Here is a 20174-nt window from a genome sequence, read left to right as displayed (position 1 = left end):
TAAAATATATCACTATTTTTATTACATCCGCGTTTTGCTCATGGAAACAGTTTATTTTTTCAGTATAGGACAAATGTTTTCTGCTTGATAAGGTACAGCCTGGTTCTGCACTGGCTTTTGTGCTGTTGCGTATTGGCCAATGCATGCCACAGCTGTGCAGTAATACAGGCAGGGATCTAAGGGGGCAATGTGGATGGCCAATGCATGCCATAGCTGTGCAGTAATACAGGCAGGGATCTAAGGGGGAAATGTGGACGACCAATGCATGCCATAGCTGTGCAGTAATACAGGCAGGAATCTAAGGGAGCAATGTGGATGGCTAATGCATGCCACAGCTGTGCAGTAATACAGGCAGGGATCTAAGGGGGCAATGTGGATGGCCAATGCATGCCATAGCTGTGCAGTAATACAGGCAGGGATCTAAGGGGGCAATGTGGACGGTAAATGCATGCCACAGCTGTGCAGTAATACAGGCAGGGATCTAAGGGGGCAATGTGGATGGCCAATGCATGCCATAGCTGTGCTGTAATACAGGCAGGGATCTCTGGGGGCAATGTGGACGGCCAATGCATGCCATAGCTGTGCTGTAATACAGGCAGGGCTCTAAGGGGGCAATGTGGATGGCCAATGCATGCCATAGCTGTGCAGTAATACAGGCAGGGATCTAAGGGTGCAATGTGGACGGCCAATGCATGCCATAGCTGTGCTGTAATACAGGCAGGGCTCTAAGGGGGCAATGTGGATGGCCAATGCATGCCATAGCTGTGCAGTAATACAGGCAGGGCTCTAAGGGGGCAATGTGGATAGCCAATGCATGCCATAGCTGTGCTGTAATACAGGCAGGGCTCTAAGGGGGCAATGTGGACGGCCAATGCATGCCATAGCTGTGCGGTAATACAGGCAGGGCTCTAAGGGGGCAATGTGGATGGCCAATGCATGCCATAACTGTGCGGTAATACAGGCAGGGATCTAAGGGGGCCATGTGGATGGCCAATGCATGCCATAGCTGTGCGGTAATACAGGCAGGGATCTAAGGGGGCAATGTGGACGGCCAATGCATGCCATAGCTGTGCAGTAATACAGGCAGGGCTCTAAGGGGGCAATGTGGACGGCCAATGCATGCCATAGCTGTGCTGTAATACAGGCAGGGCTCTAAGGGGGCAATGTGGACGGCCAATGCATGCCATAGCTGTGCAGTAATACAGGCAGGGCTCTAAGGGGGCAATGTGGACGGCCAATGCATGCCATAGCTGTGCGGTAATACAGGCAGGGCTCTAAGGGGGCCATGTGGATGGCCAATGCATGCCATAGCTGTGCTGTAATACAGGCAGGGATCTAAGGGGGCAATGTGGACGGCCAATGCATGCCATAGCTGTGCAGTAATACAGGCAGGGCTCTAAGGGGGCAATGTGGACGGCCAATGCATGCCATAGCTGTGCTGTAATACAGGCAGGGCTCTAAGGGGGCAATGTGGACGGCCAATGCATGCCATAGCTGTACTGTAATACAGGCAGGGCTCTAAGGGGGCAATGTGGATGGCCAATGCATGCCATAGCTGTACTGTAATACAGGCAGGGCTCTAAGGGGGCAATGTGGATGGCCAATGCATGCCATAGCTGTGCTGTAATACAGGCAGGGCTCTAAGGGGGCAATGTGGACGGCCAATGCATGCCATAGCTGTGCGGTAATACAGGCAGGGCTCTAAGGGGGCAATGTGGACGGCCAATGCATGCCATAGCTGTGCGGTAATACAGGCAGGGATCTAAGGGGGCAATGTGGACGGCCAATGCATGCCATAGCTGTGCTGTAATACAGGCAGGGATCTAAGGGGGCCATGTGGACGGCCAATGCATGCCATAGCTGTGCTGTAATACAGGCAGGGATCTAAGGGGACAATGTGGATGGCCAATGCATGCCATAGCTGTGCGGTAATACAGGCAGGGTTCTAAGGGGGCAATGTGGACGGCCAATGCATGCCATAGCTGTGCGGTAATACAGGCAGGGATCTAAGGGGGCAATGTGGACGGCCAATGCATGCCATAGCTGTGCGGTAATACAGGCAGGGATCTAAGGGGGCAATGTGGACGGCCAATGCATGCCATAGCTGTGCGGTAATACAGGCAGGGATCTAAGGGGGCAATGTGGACGGCCAATGCATGCCATAGCTGTGCGGTAATACAGGCAGGGCTCTAAGGGGGCAATGTGGACGGCCAATGCATGCCATAGCTGTGCGGTAATACAGGCAGGGATCTAAGGGGACAATGTGGACGGCCAATGCATGCCATAGCTGTGCGGTAATACAGGCAGGGCTCTAAGGGGGCAATGTGGACGGCCAATGCATGCCATAGCTGTGCAGTAATACAGGCAGGGCTCTAAGGGGGCAATGTGGACGGCCAATGCATGCCATAGCTGTGCAGTAATACAGGCAGGGCTCTAAGGGGGCAATGTGGACGGCCAATGCATGCCATAGCTGTGCAGTAATACAGGCAGGGATCTAAGGGGGCAATGTGGACGGCCAATGCATGCCATAGCTGTGCTGTAATACAGGCAGGGATCTAAGGGGGCAATGTGGATGGCCAATGCATGCCATAGCTGTGCAGTAATACAGGCAGGGATCTAAGGGGGCAATGTGGATGGCCAATGCATGCCATAGCTGTGCTGTAATACAGGCAGGGCTCTAAGGGGGCAATGTGGACGGCCAATGCATGCCATAGCTGTGCTGTAATACAGGCAGGGATCTAAGGGGGCAATGTGGATGGCCAATGCATGCCATAGCTGTGCAGTAATACAGGCAGGGCTCTAAGGGGGCAATGTGGATGGCCAATGCATGCCATAGCTGTGCTGTAATACAGGCAGGGCTCTAAGGGGGCAATGTGGACGGCCAATGCATGCCATAGCTGTGCTGTAATACAGGCAGGGATCTAAGGGGGCAATGTGGACGGCCAATGCATGCCATAGCTGTGCTGTAATACAGGCTGGGATCTAAGGGGGCAATGTGGACGGCCAATGCATGCCATAGCTGTGCGGTAATACAGGCAGGGATCTAAGGGGGCAATGTGGACGGCCAATGCATGCCATAGCTGTGCAGTAATACAGGCAGGGCTCTAAGGGGGCAATGTGGACGGCCAATGCATGCCATAGCTGTGCAGTAATACAGGCAGGGCTCTAAGGGGACAATGTGGATGGCCAATGCATGCCATAGCTGTGCTGTAATACAGGCAGGGATCTAAGGGGGCAATGTGGACGGCCAATGCATGCCATAGCTGTGCTGTAATACAGGCAGGGCTCTAAGGGGACAATGTGGATGGCCAATGCATGCCATAGCTGTGCAGTAATACAGGCAGGGCTCTAAGGGGGCAATGTGGACGGCCATTGCATGCCATAGCTGTGCTGTAATACAGGCTGGGATCTAAGGGGGCAATGTGGACGGCCAATGCATGCCATAGCTGTGCTGTAATACAGGCAGGGATCTAAGGGGGCAATGTGGACGGCCAATGCATGCCATAGCTGTGCTGTAATACAGGCAGGGATCTAAGGGGGCAATGTGGACGGCCAATGCATGCCATAGCTGTGCTGTAATACAGGCAGGGCTCTAAGGGGGCAATGTGGACGGCCAATGCATGCCATAGCTGTGCAGTAATACAGGCAGGGCTCTAAGGGGGCAATGTGGATGGCCAATGCATGCCATAGCTGTGCTGTAATACAGGCAGGGCTCTAAGGGGGCAATGTGGATGGCCAATGCATGCCATAGCTGTGCTGTAATACAGGCAGGGCTAATGCAGACCAATCTAGCATTAGCGATAGCGATGCGTGGGGCTGCGCATCGCTATTGCTGTGAGGGGTACACACAGAGTGATCGCTGCTTAAAATCTAAGCAATCTAGTCAGATTGCTTTAATTTTAAGCAGCGATCGCTCCGTGAGTACCCCTCTTTACCACTGCTTAGTAAATGTCCCCCACAGTGAGGCAGCGCAATCGCATGTGATCTGATCATGCCAGTTAAGTGGTTAATTAAAGAACAACATTTTTCATTTGAGCTAAGAGGACATCTACATAAACTCCAAGCCAGCAGCGCTTGGGAGAAGCACACGGACCAGTACTGTTATCCTGTTACATAGCATTGCAGGTAGCTAGACACCTGTAGGATAAGAATAGAGATTGTTTGTACCTTCTGGATACGCTGTGCAGCTAATTCGGGATCCAGGGCATTCTCCCCCTGGATTTTGGCCATTCTCTCTCTCTTCTCTTCTAAGTGGATCTCCCTCATGAACTTGGCTCTCAGACGCCCCTGTCTGGCCCTCTCGGACACCTGGATCACACGTACTGCTTCATCAAGGCCCATCAGTTTCAGAGGCTTTACCTGGCAAGGGAGGTGAGAGATCAGGCTACTGACACAGAGGGAATCTGTCAGTATACATACAGTAGTACGGAACCTGATGGTCAGTTAGGAAGGATGGGGGGGGGGTTCGTTGGGGGGGGGGGGGGGGGGTGGCTGGTGCAGTATGTTCATTATTTCAACATTATTATGTCTAATAAACAGTGCGATTTAATGTTGGACTTTATCAGGCTTGCTTTCAGTGTGCACCCTGCTGTAGCTTCCTTCCTTGGTGCAGCTTGAATAACTTTTATTACCTATAAAGAGGCTTCTAATGTTTCAATTAATTTCCATTGCAGTGCAATTACACTATAGTACATGAGCAGTGCTGGGCCGGTGCTACCATTAGGTGATCTAGGTGGCTGCCTAGGGCCCTAATGATTTGGGGGCTCATAAAACTGAATCAGTAATGGGATGTCACTCCTTTGATATATTTAACACCCCAGCACCGCCCTAACACGGAGCACCAGCTGCTGACATGGAGAAGGAGCGGTCGGCAGCTGCTGACATGTGAAGCTGACACCTGCTGCTCCGCAATGTCTACGGTGATCTGGGAGTATGGTGATTCAGAAGACCCTGGTGCTGTGTATTATATACTATAACGCTCTCACTGAAAGGAAGGATGAATAACGAGTCAGCGCTAGGTAAAGAATGTACCTAGGACATGTACTACAAATCCATTTTGCTCATGCAGTAACTTATTACCAGAGATAAGGTTGTGTCTCCTACACATGGACAGAAGACGTATATAATTAGAGCTACGCTCAGTCCGCAGAGGTTTCTGAACGCTTAACGATAAGACTGAGTGCCAAATCACTTACAGCGCACGGCTAATTAATGTGATGTGTGCCTACACACCCCTATGATAAACCTCTGTGTACATTATGGAGGCACTGGGATAATGATACCGTATTCATCTCTCCTGTTTGTGTCTTCTGTCTGTCCTCTCCTCCCAATATAAAGCATGCTAACTGTATAAACAGACTGACACTAAATGATGACGAGGAGCTGGAAGATCAGGGATCAAACTGATATTTCCTGCACTGTGCCAGGGGAATACGTGGTATGAGGTATTCCTGAAAGGGGATGAGCGGGGCCTGTCACACTGCTCCACAAATACTCATTCCTGACCTGGGATGCCACCGTCCTCGTAACACCACTTAACCCTTTAACTGCTTGAGAAACTGGCAGCAATTTGTAAAGCAATTACATATACAACAAAAAGCCCCCCCACCCCCTGCCCCACCCCCTCCTGTGCATTATAGCAGGACATATGATAATTATATATAAAGTTTCAGCCGACATCGCTTTAACGATCTGCGGGGGTAATTCAGGGTTGATCGTTGCAGCAAATTTGATAGCAGTTGGGCAAAACCATGTGAATAGCAGGGGGGGGGGGGGCAGACATAGGGCACCTATATAGGGCCTAATACACCAGACATAGGGCATAATTCAGACCTGATCGCAGCATCAAAATTGCTCTTTAATGGGCAAAACCATGTGCGCTGCAGGGGGGGGGGGGGGGGGGCAGACATAGGGCACCTATATAGGGCCTAATTCACCAGACCAGGGCCTAATACACCAGACATAGGGGGTAATTCCAAGTTGAACGCATCAGGATTTTTGTTAGCAATTGGGCAAAACCATGTGCACTGCAGGGGAGGCAGATATAACATGTGCAGAGAGAGTTAGATTTGGGTGGGGTGTGTTCAATCTGCAATCTAATTTGCAGTGTAAAAATAAAGCAGCCAGTATTTACCCTGCACAGAAATAAAATAACCCACCCAAATCTAACTCTTTCTGCACATGTTATATCTGCCTCCCCTGCAGTGCACATGGTTTTGTCCAATTGCTATCAAAAATCCTGCTGCGATCAACTTGGAATTACCCCCATAGGGCATAATTCAGACCTGATCGCAGCAGCTAAATTGTTCTTTAATGGGCAAAACCATGTGCAGTGCAGGGGGGGGGCTTTGCAGATATAACGTGTGCAGAGAGTTAGATTTGGGTGGGGTGTGTTCATACTGAAATCTAAATTGCAGTGTAAAAATAAAGCAGCCAGTATTTACCCTGCACAGAAACAAAATAACCCACCCAAATCTAACTCTCTCTGCAAATGTTACACCTGCCCCCCCCTGCAGTGCACATGGTCTTGCCCAACTGCTAACAAATTTGCTGCTACAATCAGGTCTGAATTATCCCCTATGTTCCTGCACAAAGAGATGGTGTCATGGAAATGGTTCGGCTCCATTTCAGAAGTGTCTTAGCTGTACTCATTTGATATTTAGCTCTTCATGTATGCTGGTCCATGTTGCTACGTCACACGCACACGCATGGTCTGACTAGACATCACTTCTATTTCTGCTCTGCAGAACAGGACAGAGGTCAGGCTGCTGTGAGATGATGGATTATAATGAAAAAGGGTCACATGACTGTCATTATGTTTTTATGTTGATACAGCCGACACAGTCCCACGATCATACCCCTAGATTTATTCCGCTGTTACAGTGGCACCAAATATCTGTAAATTGCGCTGTTTTCAGATTTTAGATATTTTTTTTTCACTAAAGCCTGCCCTGAGGAAAGGGGTGAGGATGCCGCTGCCAGGACATATTGCTGGGAGCCAGGAGCACAGTTCACCATTAGGCCCCGCCCCCACGGCAAAAATGCTGTGATTCGCGGCTCGGCGGAGAGGGGGCGGAGCCAACATGAGATAACAATTATCAAATATTAGCTCTGTCTCCTCTGCTCCGACCCTCACAAAGCCTGCCATCGGCAACAGGAGCTGCAGCGGGGAGGAGAAGACTACCGACTGCTGGGAGGGAGGATTCCGCGCTGCCAGAGGGTGTGTGATGTCCAGCTCGCGGCTGTGCATGTGTCTCCCTCCCCCCTCCTAACGGGCAGCTTGGATCAGGGACTTAAGACAGGTCAGGCAGCAATCTCCAGCCTCCGCTGCTGCCAGGAGAGCTGCTGCTGGCGGCGGAGGCTGGAGGGGGGGGACAGCAGCACCAGAGTCGGGCAGAGCAGCTTTGGCTGGGGGGCCCCTTATGACAGGGAGGCCCGGGGTACTGACCCCGCCCCCCCCCCCATTAATCCAGCTCTGCATGCATTATTAGGTCAACAGTGTCAAAAGGTTGAGAGGTTAAGGTTGACAGGTATAAAAGGTCGACAGAGTCAAAAGGTCAACATGGCAATGGTCGACACAAAAACAGTTGACAATTTTGTATGTTTAACCATATCTAAGCACAACTACTGGAAACGAGTACGCTTGCCCTGCTTTGGGCAAGGTGGCTCGCTCTGCTACCACTGTGCTCGCTATTCCCAACGGTAGTCTACATGGATAGTAAATCAAGCAACACTTGGAAAAACATGAAAACAAACCCCACAAAAAACATGTGCCGACCATTTGTGTGTCGACCATCGTCATGTTATCCTTTTGACCATGCTGATATTTTGTACCTGCATGTCGAGCATATGGGGACGACCTTTTGACCGTCGACCTATACACTGGAACCCCAGCAAACTTAGGAGATATTCTCTTTTGCAAGATCTTGCACCTTGAAGTGTGAAAGAGAGCAGCACAGTGGTTAGCATTGATGACTCACAGTGCTGAGGTCAGTCTATCTGTCTAGGTATATCTGTGTATAGTTTGTATGTCCCTCTCCTTCACATGATCTGGGTTTCTCCCAATTGTAAAACATTTGACAGTAGTTTAATTAAGTTATGACACAAATGGACCTGTGCGTGTGTTATGGAATCTAAAGCCTAAGGCCCTCATTCCGAGGTGATCGCTCGCTAGCTGCTTTTAGCAGCAGTGCAAACACTAAGCCGCCGCCCTCTGGGAGTGTATCTTAGCTTAGCAGAAGTGCGACCAAAAGGTTAGCAGAACAGTGTTGAAATTTTGCGATCACTTCAGTCTGTTTGGTTCCTGTTTTGACGTCACAAACACGCCATGCGTTCGGCCAGCCACTCCCCCGTTTGCCCAGGCACGCCTGCGTTTTTACCTGACACGCCTGCGTTTTTTAGCACACTCCCATAAAACGGTCAGTTACCACCCAGAAACACCCACTTCCTGTCAATCATTCAACGATCAACAGTGCGACTGAAAAGCGTCGCTAGACCTTGTGTGAAACTGCATAGTTTTGTGTGAAAGTACATAGCGCGTGCGCACTGCGGCCCGTACGCATGAGCAGAAATGCCGATTTTTTTTTTGCCTGATCGCTGTGCTGCGAACAACGGCAGCTAGCGATCAACTCGGAATGACCACCAATGTCAGCGATGTACAGAAACCCGATGGTTTATGTGCATCTCCGGTGACAGTTCACTGCACATGTGTGGATCGGGCCCTGCGTCATCGGATGCAGTGCGGCTGCAGACGTCAGGTGAGTGATATTCTGCAGCCTTTTGGGGGTTGGGAGGGGTCTGCTTCACTGGCCCTGGCAGCGTTAAAAAACACAGCCACCCTGTGTAACCTGAGGGGAGATGACCGATGGCCTCACAGATGATCCGATGCTGCGTCCGAGGAAATTTAAGGGGAAATTACTTCACAGAAAGAGTAGTGGATAAGTGGAATAGCCTCCCATCAGAGGTGGTAGAGCCTAAGACAGTAGAGCAATTTAAACATGCTTGGGATTAGCGGCAGCTACATTGCCAAATGGGGTGTGGTCAAGATGCCTGCTGTCGGGATCCCAACAGTCGACGCCGGAATCTCGACGTCGGAACTCCGAACTGGCCAGAACACCGACGCCCGTATCCCGACCGTACATGTACCCGCAATCTTAGGGTAGGGCCGGGGAGGAGGGTTTAGGCAGCGGGGACGGGGTTTAGGATTAGGCACCTCCGCGGAAGTGTTAGGGTTAGGCACTAAAGGGGGGAGGTTAGGTTTAGGCTGCGGGAAGGGAGGGTCAGGGTTAGGGGTGTGGGGAGAGGGGAGAACATCCCTTACTCACACCTGTCTGTCTTTTCCTCAGTGAGATCTTGGCATTGGTATTACAACCGCCGGGTTCCGCGCACCGATATTTCATACTGATTCCACGCCAAACATATAATGTGAGAAAAACCGGTTAGCACATATAAACATACATGTTCTGATGTACAGTATGTAATATATGTGCTGGCTGGTTCCCCCGGGGCATTGGTAGCACTGCGTGCATCAGGCGCCGTGCGGCACCTGGGACCTGGCATAAGGCATCACACGCCTATTAAGCCTGCCCCCAGACTCCCATTGGCTGGTTTCACGGGGAACAAGCCAGAACATATATTACATACATTATAACATGTATGTTTGTAGGTACTAAGCGGTTCCCCCCTGCACTATGTGGTCGGCGCTGCTTGGGATAGGCATATGAATATCCTTGCAAAGAACTAAGGATCAAATAGAGTTGAGCTTATCTAAAGGATAAAAAAGGGGCAGACTAGATGGGGCAAGTGGTTCTTATCTGCCATCAAATTCTATGTTTCTATATTTGCCCTAATTAATTAAATAGAACATAAACCCATGATGGCTGTCTCACCCTCTGCAATGGACATAAGGGGGGATATTCAATTGTTTGAAAAGTCAGTTGGGTGTCTGTTTTTTCCTATCTAATAGACAGGAAAAAACAGACACCCAACCAACTTTTCAAACATTTGAATTTCCCCCAAAGAGCACTGTATGCCGCTAGGAGAAAGGCGCTATATAAATACAGAATTATCATTATAAATGATTACTTTATCTATACAGCACTTTTCTCCCAAAGCTGCGCTAGCAGGTCCAAGCATGAACTGACAATTCAGCAAAGTACAACACTGTGACATTACTCCTCCCAGGTCACCACCTCTTAGGCTTCTTGTGACCCCGCTCATGTACTGACATTTATTCTGTAGTATATCTGCCTTCGCCTCCCCAGCCTCTTTCTAAACATTAAGTCTCCCTGTTTATATTTAGACTTAATGATTTATGGTAAGGATTGAATATTTTATGGCATATCCATTTGTGTGTGCCATTAAGCAGGAATATTTATGGTTCATAGGGTGCGGTAGCAACTTCATTCCACCACATTTGTTTCTGGTGCGACTTACGGTGTGTTGGCCTATTGTTTCTTTTATTTGGCTTCATGTCTATATTTCTGTAAGTATAAATTGTAGCTTTATTTATGTTTAAATAGCGATCAACTATCCAGATGACTGCAATTAATACGGAATCCCAGATTTGCCCGGCACAGCACTCATACCGCAGAATATATACAGAATGAATTTCATAAATCTCAGAAACAAGGGTCAACAATTCTATAATATTGTGGTTTAAGTAAAGAGTGTGCAAGCAATGTGTTACTCCTACTTGTGCAATAAAAACAGTGGGGCCTGATTCAGGGTTGGCTGCTAGTGCCAGAGGAGGTGTCTTGTGTTATGAAGGGGCCCGTCTGCAGTCTGCTTTCGGGCCCACACTCCTCTCCAGCCAGCGGTGCAAATAAGTAGACTGGCGCTGTACTGGGTTCTACCATGCATGTGCAGGTCTCCGGGAAAATGTCAAGGAAGCCATTTTCCCGGTGATTTTTCTAGGGAGCATGTGCAAATCGATGGGAAAATGTCCAGCGCACCATTTTCCAGGTGATTTGTGCAGCGCTACTGCCAATGCAGAACTCAAGAGAGGTAAGTATTGAAGAACATGGGTGCAGGGTGAGTCCCCCTTGATCCAGGGTCCCATCTGCACACCCTACACCCATTATAGATTCGCCACTGTGCTGTCATTAAAATTTTCCTAAGGAGGTTTCATGATATGCAGTACTTAGGGGTTGATTGAAGTGTGTGCAGTAACAGTTCTAGCTATGCCAGTGATGCTTGCAATCTAGCACGAACTTACGGTAGCCCAGAGATCGTGTATTTTAGCACGCACCCTTATGGGTCCAGAAACAAAAATATGCGATTTTCAGGAGAAATCAGGGCGACTTGGGGCCGTCGCTGTCATTCCAACTCCACTGCAACGGCACATCGCGGGCATCCCCAGCAACTGATTTGTAAGGTGGTCCATCTTTAGTGTATGCTAAATCACTGACTCGCAATGTTTATTTTTCCATAATTCCGGCTTTAGATGACACCAAATGAACAGATCGTGTGTAAATAAGATTTTACTTACCGGTAAATCTATTTCTCGTAGTCCGTAGTGGATGCTGGGGACTCCGTAAGGACCATGGGGATAGACGGGCTCCGCAGGAGACATGGGCACTTTAAGAAAGAATTTAGGTTCTGGTGTGCACTGGCTCCTCCCTCTATACCCCTCCTCCAGACCTCAGCTAGAGAAACTGTGCCCGGAAGAGCTGACAGTACAAGGAAAGGATTTTGGTAATCCAGGGCAAGATTCATACCAGCCACACCAATCACACCGTATAACAAGTGAAAACAACCGGTTAACAGTATGATAAACAACAGAGCATCAGGCCAACCCTGATGCAACCATAACATAACCCTTATTGAAGCAATAACTACATACAAGTATTGCAGAAGAATTCCGCACTTGGGACAGGCGCCCAGCATCCACTACGGACTACGAGAAATAGATTTACCGGTAAGTAAAATCTTATTTTCTCTAACGTCCTAGTGGATGCTGGGGACTCCGTAAGGACCATGGGGATTATACCAAAGCTCCCAAACGGGCGGGAGAGTGCGGATGACTCTGCAGCACCGATTGAGCAAACACAAGGTCCTCCTCAGCCAGGGTATCAAACTTGTAAAACTTTGCAAAAGTGTTTGAACCTGACCAAGTAGCCGCTCGGCAAAGCTGTAATGCCGAGACCCCTCGGGCAGCCGCCCAAGAAGAGCCCACCTTCCTAGTGGAATGGGTCTTAACTGATTTTGGCAGCGGCAATCCAGCCACAGAATGAGCCTGCTGAATCGTGTTACAGATCCAGCGAGCAATAGTCTGCTTTGAAGCAGGAGCACCAAGCTTGTTGGAAGCAAACAGGATAAACAAAGACTCTGTTTTCCTGACCCTAGCCGTTCTGGCTACATAAACCTTCAAAGCCCTGACCACATCAAGTAACTCGAAATCCTCCAAGTCAGTAGTAGCCACAGGCACCACAATAGCTTGGTTTATATGAAAGGATGAAACCACTTTCGGCATAAATTGTGGACGGGTCCGCAATTCTGCTCTATCCGCATAGAAAACCAGATAGGGGCTTTTATGTGACAAAGCCGCCAACTCTGAAACACGCCTAGCCAAAGCCAAGGCTTATAGCATGACCACCTTCCACGTGAGATATTTCAACTCCACCGTTTTGAGTGGTTCAAACTAGTGGGATTTCAGGAAACTCAACACCACGTTAAAATCCCAAGGTGCCACTGGAGGCACAAAAGGGGGCTGAATATGCAGCACTCCCTTTACAAACGTCTGAACTTCAGGTAGAGAAGCCAACTCTTTTTGAAAGAAAATGGATAGGGCCGAAATCTGGACCTTAATGGAACCCAATTTTAGGCCCAAACTCACTCCGGACTGCAGGAAGTGAAGGAAACGGCCCAGCTGGAATTCATCCGTAGGAGCATTCCTGGCCTCACACCAAGCAACATATTTTCGCCATATACGGTGATAATGTTGAGCTGTCACGTCCTTCCTAGCCTTTATCAGCGTAGGAATGACCTCATCCGGAATGCCTTTCTCTGCTAGGATCCGGCGTTCAACCGCCATGCCGTCAAACGCAGCCGCGGTAAGTCTTGGAACAGACAGGGCCCCTGTTGCAACAAGTCCTGTCTTAGAGGAAGAGGCCACGGGTCCTCTGTGAGCATTTCTTGCAGATCTGGATACCAAGTCCTTCTTGGCCAATCTGGAACAATGAGTATTGTTCTCACTCCTCTTTTTCTTATTATCCTCAGCACCTTGGGTATGAGAGGAAGAGGAGGAAATACGAAGACCGACTGGAACACCACGGTGTCACCAGGGCGTCTACAGCTATCGCTTGAGGGTCTCTTGACCTGGCGCAATACCTCTGTAGCTTTTTGTTGAGGCGGGATGCCATCATGTCCACCTGTGGCAGTTCCCACCGACTTGTAATCTGTGCGAAGACTTCCTGATGAAGTCCCCACTCTCCCGGGTGAAGGTCGTGTCTGCTGAGGAAGTCTGCTTCCCAGTTGTCCACTCCCGGGATGAACACTGCTGACAGTGCGCTTACGTGATTCTCCGCCCAACGAAGAATTCTGGTGGCTTCCGCCATCGCCACTCCGCTCCTTGTGCCGCCTTGGCGGTTTACATGAGCCACTGCGGTGATGTTGTCTGACTGAATCAGAACCGGTTGGTCGCGAAGCAGGGTCTCCGCTTGACGTAGGGCGTTGTATATGGCCCTTAGTTCCAGGATGTTGATGTGAAGGCAAGTCTCTTGACTTGACCACAGACCTTGGAAATTTCTTCCCTGTGTGACTGCACCCCAACCTCGGAGGCTTGCGTCCGTGGTCACCAGGACCCAGTCCTGAATGCCGAATCTGCGGCCCTCGAGAAGGTGAGTGCTCTGCAGCCACCACAGGAGTGATACCCTGGCCCTGGGGGATAGGGTGATTCGGACCACTTGTCCAGTAAGTCCCATTGAAAAGTCTTCGCATGGAACCTGCCGAAGGGAATGGCCTCGTATGATGCCACCATCTTTCCCAGGACACGAGTGCAGTGATGCACTGACACCTGTTTTGGTTTTAATAGGTTCCTGACCAGTGTCATGAGTTCCTGAGCTTTCGCCATCGGGAGATAAACCCTTTTCTGGTCTGTGTCTAGAATCATGCCCGGGAAAGGCAGACGAGTCGTAGGAACCAACTGCGACTTTAGAATATTTAGAATCCAGCCGTGTTGCCGTAACACTTCCAGAGAAAGTGCTACACTGATCAGCAACTGCTCTCTTGATCTCGCTTTTATGAGGAGATCGTCCAAGTATAGGATAATTGTGACTCCTTGCTTCCGCAGGAGTACCATAATTTCCGCCATTACCTTGGTAAATATTCTCGGTGCCGTGGAGAGCCCAAACGGCAACGTCTGAAATTGGTAATGACAATCCTGTACCACAAATCTGAGGTACGCCTGATGAGGTGGATAAATGGGGACATGAAGGTATGCATCCTTTATGTCCAGAGACATCATAAAATCCCCCCCTTCCAGGCTTGCGACGACCGCTCTCAGCGATTCCATCTTGAACTTGAACCTTTTCAGGTATATGTTCAGGGATTTTAAATTCAATATGGGTCTGACCGAACCGTCCGGTTTCGGGACTACAAACATGGTCGAATAATAACCCCTTCCTTGTTGAAGGAAGGGAACCTTGACCACCACCTGTTGAAGATACAATTTGTGAATTGCAGTTAACACTATTTCCCTCTCATGGGGGGAAGCTGGCAGGGCCGATTTGAGGTATCGGTGCGGGGGCATCTCCTCGAATTCCAGCTTGTATCCCTGAGACACAATATCTATTGCCCAGGGATCCAACTGGGAGTGAACCCACTTGTGGCTGAAATGTCTAAGACGTGCCCCCACCGGGCCTAGCTCCGCTTGTGGAGCCCCAGCGTCATGTGGTGGATTTTGTAGAGGCCGGGGAGGACTTCTGTTCCTGGGAACTAGCTGTGTTGTGCAGCTTCTTTCCTCTGCCCCTGCCTCTGGCAAGAAAGGACGCACCTCGGACTTTTTTGCTTTTCTGTGATCGAAAGGACTGCATTTGATAATACGGTGCTCTCTTAGGCTGTGAGGAAACATATGGCAAAAAATTTGACTTTCCAGCAGTAGCTGTGGAGACCAGGTCCGAGAGACCCTCCCCAAACAATTTCTCACCCTTGTAAGGTAAAACCTCCATATGCCTTTTTGATTCGGCATCACCTGTCCATTGCCGAGTCCACAGGACCCTTCTGGCAGAAATTGACATAGCATTTATTCTAGAACCCAGTAGACTAATGTCTCTTTGAGCATCTCTCATATATAGGACAGCGTCTTTAATATGCCCCAAGGTCAACAATATAGTATCCTTGTCTAAGGTATCAATTTCCTCAGACATGGTATCTGTCCATGCTGCTACAGCACTACACACCCAGGCCGACGCGATCGCCGGCCTCAGTAAGGTACCTGAATGTGTATAAATGGGCTTCAGGGTAACCTCCTGTTTGCGATCCGCAGCATCTTTGTGGGTAGCCGTATACTGTGACGGCAGGGCTACCTTCATGGATAAGCATGTTAAAGCATTGTCCACCTTAGGGGAGGATTGCCAGCGTAACCTGTCCGTTGGCGGGAAAGGATACGCCATAAGAATCCTTTTGGAAATCTGCAGTTTTTTATCTGGACATTCCCAAGCCTTTTCACATAACTCATTTAGCTCGTGTGAGGGGGGAAAGGTTACCTCCGGCTTCCTTTCCCCATACATATGTACCCTCTTGTCAGGGACTGGGATTTCCTCTGTGATGTGCAACACATCCTTAATTGCTATAATCATATAACGGATGGATTTAGCCAATTTTGGCTGTAACTTTGCATCATCGTAATCGACACTGGAGTCAGAATCCATGTCGGTATCTGTGTCAACAATTTGGGATAGTGGGCGCTTCTGAGACCCTGACGGCCTCTGCGACATAGGATCAGGCACGGGTTGGGACCCTGACTGTCCTGAGGCTTCAGCTTTTTCTAACCTTTTATGCAAGGAATTAACATTATCATTTAAAACCTTCCACATATCCATCCAATCAGGTGTCGGCGCCGTCGGCGGAGACACCACATTCATTTGCTCCCGCTCTGCTTCCACATAGCCTTCCTCATCAGACATGTCGACACACCACACACACAGGGAATGCCCTTTTTGAGGACAGTTCCCCCACAAGGCCCTTAGGAGAGACAGAGAGAGAGTATGCCAGCACACACCCCAGCGCTATAAACCCAGGAATAACACAGTAACTTAATGTTAACCCAGTAGCTGCTGTTTATATATTGTTTTCTGCGCCTAATTATGTGTCCCCCCCCTCTTTTTACCCTCTTCTACCGTGTATCTGCAGGGGAGAGCCTGGGGAGCTTCCTCTCAGCGGAGCTGTGGAGAAAAAATGGCGCTGGTGAGTGCTGAGGAAGAAGCTCCGCCCCCTCGGCGGCGGGCTTTTGTCCCGCTTAAATATGCAATTTTTTGGCGGGGGCTCATACATATATACAGTGCCCAGCTGTATATATGTTAAACTTTTGCCAAAAGAGGTCCCAAATGCTGCCCAGGGTGTTCCCCCCTGCGCCCTGCACCCTTACAGTGACCGGAGTATGTGAGGTGTGTGGGAGCAATGGCGCACAGCTGCAATGCTGTGCGTTACCTCAGTGAAGAACGGAGTCTTCTGCCGCCTGTGAAGTCTTTTTTGCTTCTTCCGGCTCTGCGAGGGGGACGGCAGCGCGGCTCTGGGATCGGACGGCGAGGGTGAGATCCTGCGTACGATCCCTCTGGAGCTAATGGTGTCCAGTAGCCTAAGAAGCAGGACCTAGCTTCAGAGAGTAGGGCTGCTTCTCTCCCCTCAGTCCCACGATGCAGGGAGTCTGTTGCCAGCAGAGCTCCCTGAAAATAAAAAACCTAACAAAATACTTTCTCTCAGCAAACTCAGGAGAGCTCACTGAAAAGCACCCAGCTCGTCTGGGCACAGTATCAAACTGAGGTCTGGAGGAGGGGTATAGAGGGCGGAGCCAGTGCACACCAGAACCTAAATTCTTTCTTAAAGTGCCCATCTCTCCTGCGGAGCCCGTCTATCCCCATGGTCCTTACGGAGTCCCCAGCATCCACTAGGACGTTAGAGAAAAATGATTACTAAAACTGCTTAAATGCATTTGAGAAATAAGAGGTGGATCTTCTGGCCTGAGTGAATGTCAGAATAAATGGCAGCCTGTGCTTTTAGTTTGGCAGCACTGGATATACACGATAGTTTATGGGAGCACCAGACGTACAACAGTGGAATGCGGGCAGAACCCTGCATGTGATTCTGCATAGTCTAACCAGGTCACTGTACTATTCCTAACCAGCAAATGCCAGCTATGCATCTGGCAGTGTTTGGAATACGCTTACAGCCAGAGGATTTATAGTACTGATGACACAGCAGGGAGAAGCCTGTGTTCTCATGGGATTGCGTAACACTTTGTACCTGCAGGCTCCAAAGTCGGATCCCACGCATCTCTCTCACTCCTGCCTAATCCAACGTACAACTATGAAAGATTGGTTGTACAGGCAGTGCCTGGCGGCTCGGAGAGACAACAGGGAATATGGAGCTAACTTGGCTCCGTTTAGGATTGATTTTGCCCTGGATAAGATAAGACCTCTATTACCGTCTGTTGCCTGCTAAACAAGGGCACATTTTTTATTTCTTAAAAGCCTTCACCAAACTACATGGTCCGTGAGGAAATTGGGTACAAGGGATTAATTATTTCACGCCCATCCAACTTACCGTTTCTGGGTCCTTGGCGCCAATGCGCTCCAAAATCTGGGATAGGATTCGCTCACGGTCCTTCAGCACTTTCATTTTTTCCTTGACGAAGTACCTTGGAATAGGAATCTCCAGGCTCTCCTGGGGTCAGAAATAACAATTTACTATAACGGAAAGCAAAAAATGTAGAGACTGCAATAGCTGGCAGCCATCATTATTCTACAGTATAATATTATCAGCGACATACGACCACCCTGTGAATGCATACTGTATAGGCAACAACAGTTATGGCATTACACCATTATTGGAAATTGGTATAAAAGTACTACTATGGTAACATAAGCAGTAGAAAATACTAATATAGTGTCTACTTACTGTAGTAGTATTATAGGTGTAAAGTACTATATAACATTGGAAAGTAGAAATGTCAGAATCTCCATACTTGGTCATCATAAAAATAATATGTTTTCTGAAAGTCCAATCACTGACTACACTCTACCATTCAGGACAGGTCTGGAAGGTTATCAGCCACAAATGAAGAGGCCCTATTACAGAGGGGGGTATATTTACTAAGGTCCCGATTTTGACCGAGATGCCGTTTTTTCTTCAAAGTGTCATCTCGGTAATTTACTAAGCAAAAATCACGGCAGTGATGAGGGCATTCGTAATATTTTGGAAGTCCTTGGAAAAAATCACGAATCAATACACCATCGGTCAAATACGCCTGCAATTTGGTAGAAATCGGTCATTTACTAAAAAGTGCAAAACACAAACACTGCCGACAATAGCCAAACACTGCCGTGCTAAAATACAAATCGTGAAAAAGTGCTAAAAAAAAACAGACCTGCTTTTTTATCCCGTGTTTGTATAGGCATGCACGGATCCATGAGATCCGTGCATGTTTTTCAGTGGGAAGGGGGGGGGGAATGTTATAAATTTTCACACAAAAAATGCGTGGGGTCCCCCCTCCTAAACCAAACCAGCCTCGGGCTCTTTGAGCCGATCCTGGTTGCAGAAATATGGGGGAAAAATGGACAGGGGTTCCCCCATATTTAAACAACCAGCATCGGGCTCTGCGCCTGGTCCTGGTTCCAAAAATACGTGGGACAAAAAGCGTAGGGGTCCCCCGTATTTTTGAATCCAGCACCGGGCTCCACTAGCTGGACAGATAATGCCACAGCCGGGGGTCACTTTTATACAGTGCCTTGCGGCCGTGGCATCAAATATCCAACTAGTCACCCCTGGCCGGGGTACCCCGGGGGAGTGGGGACTCCTTCAATCAAGGGGTCCCCCCCCCAGCCACCCAAGGGCCAGGGGTGAAGCCCGAGGCTGTCCCCCCCCCCATCCAATGGGCTGCGGATGGGGGGCTGATAGCCTTTGTTCAAAGTGATTGATATTGTTTTTAGTAGCAGTACTACAAGGCCCAGCAAGCCTCCCCCGCAAGCTGGTACTTGGAGAACCACAAGTACCAGCATGCGGCGGAAAAATGGGCCCGCTGGTACCTGTAGTACTACTACTAAAAAAATACCCCAATAAAGACATCACACACACACCTTGAAAGTATAACTTTAATACATCCATCCACACCTCCATATACACATACTTACCTTATGTTCCCACGCAGGTCGGTCCTCTTCTCCAGTAGAATCCATGGTGTACCTGTAGAAAAAATTATACTCACATAATCCATGGTTGAAGGCTCCTCTGCTTGTAATCCTTTTGTAATCCACGTACTTGAAAAAATAAAAAAACGGACACCCGACCACGAACTGAAAGGGGACCCATGTTTTCACATGGGACCCCTTTCCCCGAATGCCAGAAACCCACTCTGACTGATGTCTAAGTGGGTTTCTTCAGCCAATCAGGGAGCGCCACGTTGTGGCACCCTCCTGATCGGCTGTGTGCTCCTGTACTGTCTGACAGGCGGCACACGGCAGTGTTACAATGTGGCGCCTATGCGCTCCATTGTAACCAATGGTGGGAACTTTTAGGTCAGCGGTGAGGTCACTTTCGGTCAACCGCTGACCTGAAAGTTCCCACCATTGGTTACAATGGAGCGCATAGGCGCTACATTGTAACACTGCCGTGTGCCGCCTGTCAGACAGTACAGGAGCACACAGCCAATCAGGAGGGTGCCACAACGTGGCGCTCCCTGATTGGCTGAAGAAACCCACTTAGACATCAGTCAGAGTGGGTTTCTGGCATTCGGGGAAAGGGGTCCCATGTGAAAACATGGGTCCCCTTTCAGTTCGTGGTCGGGTGTCCGTTTTTTTATTTTTTCAAGTACGTGGATTACAAAAGGATTACAAGCAGAGGAGCCTTCAACCATGGATTATGTGAGTATAATTTTTTCTACAGGTACACCATGGATTCTACTGGAGAAGAGGACCGACCTGCGTGGGAACATAAGGTAAGTATGTGTATATGGAGGTGTG

General features: G+C 49.2%; 1 protein-coding gene across 2 annotated transcripts in view; it reads right to left on the bottom strand.

The window, feature by feature from the left end:
• The window catches only part of IQCA1 (IQ motif containing with AAA domain 1), a 292671-nt gene that overhangs the window by 242719 nt on the left and 29778 nt on the right, over nt 1-20174 (bottom strand). For both annotated transcript variants that reach the window (XM_063933216.1, XM_063933217.1), the window contains 2 exons: nt 17761-17880; nt 4168-4359 (listed from right to left, as the gene is read on the bottom strand). In XM_063933216.1, coding sequence (XP_063789286.1) covers nt 4168-4359; nt 17761-17880 — 312 coding nt within the window. The remainder of the gene's footprint in view (nt 1-4167; nt 4360-17760; nt 17881-20174) is intronic.

This window comes from Pseudophryne corroboree, chromosome 7, assembly GCF_028390025.1.
Source record: "Pseudophryne corroboree isolate aPseCor3 chromosome 7, aPseCor3.hap2, whole genome shotgun sequence".
NCBI classification, from domain to species: Eukaryota; Metazoa; Chordata; class Amphibia; order Anura; family Myobatrachidae; genus Pseudophryne; species Pseudophryne corroboree.
This window is presented reverse-complemented; position numbering and strand designations above follow the sequence as displayed.